The 2,168-nt window shown below is 47.0% G+C and overlaps 1 protein-coding gene across 1 annotated transcript in view; it reads right to left on the bottom strand.

Annotated features, from left to right (window-relative positions):
- SYNPO2L (synaptopodin 2 like) overlaps positions 1–1,384 on the bottom strand; it is a 35,862-nt gene extending 34,478 nt beyond the window's left edge. The window contains exon 1 of the mRNA XM_009642002.2: positions 778–1,384. Within this exon, the coding sequence (XP_009640297.1) occupies positions 778–882 (105 nt within the window). The 5' untranslated portion in view covers positions 883–1,384. The remainder of the gene's footprint in view (positions 1–777) is intronic.
- Between the last annotated feature and the right edge of the window lie 784 nt (positions 1,385–2,168).

The raw sequence follows: 2,168 nt of genomic DNA, 5'->3' as shown, positions 1-2,168 counted from the left end.
GAGACATCCCAAGATACCACTGTGTCAAGGCTAATGCAGCTGTTTTGAGCTTAATAAACAGAGGACTTTTTTTCCTAATTTTAAGCTACTCTGTAGTCTTTATGAAAAGAGAACAGTAACAGCTGTTTATCAAAAGTAGTGCAACTCAAGGTTCATGTTTATTCCTTTTTTATTATTTCATCTCCCACTCAAACAACTGCTTTTCTTTAAAGCTTAAAATGGAACCAATACTTGCTGCTTAGAGCATCAAAAATAGCCACTTCAGACAGTATGGAGAAAGCTTCACCAACAGAAGAGACCCTAAGAAATGTACATCTGTTTTGAAAGCTGGAATATAGTAATGAAGTATTAGAGACAGTTGAATTGAATTACAAACATGGCTTTTGTTGCTTCGATTATTTTTTCTTTAGTTGGATGTCTTACACAAGTACTGAAGCTTCCATATTTGAGCCCTTTTTCCTGCACCGTCACTGTGGTTGTATCTCTGCTGACAACTGCAGAGAGTTGTAGAGATTATAGTGTCTGAGCTACACAGACCTGCACTGAAGCAGGTCTTCACCTGACACTCACCTCTACCTCAATAGCATCTCCTTCAGGACCCGTATCCCACCCCCACACCCTGCTTGACCATTCCACCCAAGTTTTCCTTTTAAGATCTGCTGCCACAGTAAGGAGTTCCTGCATTCCTTAATGGTAGTGAAAGATGCCCGAGTCAGTAGAGATACCAGAGTTTAGCAAAACAACTCTGCCCTCACAGTTCACTTCTCAAGGTCCTACCTTTGACACCTGAAGGGGTCTTTTCTGCTCTGAACCCCCTTGCAGCCGGAAGCCCCAGGGGGCACCTCCAGACAGAGTGATGAGCATTTCTTCTTCAGCTCCCATGATTTCTGCACTTTGGGTGTTTTGTCTTTCCAGCTTCAAAACGGACTCCAGTTCTTAACAGGCAGTGTCTTCTACTCCCATCTTCACAATTCACACCACAATTCTCCGGTCCCCCAAAGGGCTCTCTGCTCACTTTCTCCTTCAAGTTCACACACGCACAAGAAGAGAGTTGAAACTGTCAAGCCCAGCCTTCCCTGCTCTTCTGGACTCTCAGCTGCTGCTCTGCCTATGATTAGACATTTGATTCTGCTCTTGGTAAGGGGCCAGAGTTGTCCTACACACGTGTCATGTCAATCTCACCCTCTGTGCCCCCCCCATAGACCATGGATCTCTCACCGGAGCGTGGCTGAAAATAGCGCACCTCCTGTCTCTCCAGAGCTTTGTCTGACACTCTTAAAAGCTGGAAGCATTTCAGTAAAAATTTTATTTCCAGTTCCCATTCCAAATGCAAATCCTAGAGCTACCCAGCACTCAGGATTCATTAGTATGAGTTTCAGGCACGGACATGATGCAGGCACAAACTTGTACAAGATCAGGTGATAGCACCTGACCCTGAGAAATTGAACAAAACCAGCTTGCAAGCGGCATGCTCTCCACCTGTGTTTTCTCCATGCAGCTAGTGTTACTACACTGCAGCACAATCTGTCTGCCCTGAAAACCATAAGCAGACTATAGATGCAATGTGCTCCCTCCGCAGCTTTCTGCTCCCCGACATCTCCTACAGCCACTCCTAATATTAGAAACTGGGACCAGAATAGTCAGGATTAGCGACACAGATGGGATTCAGACAGTTCTCTGCGGGAGCACCACATACATAGGCTCCCCAATGGCCAAGAGAACAGCTTTGCACTGTCTTCTCTTTCGGACCATGGCAGACAAGACCTGGCTATCCCAAGCCACCTCAATTGCTTGGGAGTTACATGAGAAACAAAATCTGTGTTCCCCCTTTTGCTACAGGGCTTAAAACGTAATTTTCTGTTAAGACCCTGAGGACAAACCTATCTCCTCCTTATGTTGTACGTTACCAGTTTGTGTTGTACCCCTGTACCGTTACATTCAAAGGACGCAGTTTTGCTGTGACACCATTGCTCCGTTGACTACTCCATGGCCAGTGCCACTGCACCATCCACCCAGCGCCACTGCCTGGGGCTGGTGGGCACACACCAACAAAAGGTTAGCAGTAGCGAACAACCCTCGCACCTCCATGGCATTTTGGTGCAAAACCACCCCCGGGCGCTCCTGCGTCGCGGTCTCTCACGGGCCGCCGGCAGGACACACGCCGAGAG

Source organism: Egretta garzetta, unplaced genomic scaffold (assembly GCF_000687185.1).
Source record: "Egretta garzetta isolate BGI_Z169 unplaced genomic scaffold, ASM68718v1 scaffold56, whole genome shotgun sequence".
In the NCBI taxonomy this organism is placed as follows: domain Eukaryota; kingdom Metazoa; phylum Chordata; class Aves; order Pelecaniformes; family Ardeidae; genus Egretta; species Egretta garzetta.
This window is presented reverse-complemented; position numbering and strand designations above follow the sequence as displayed.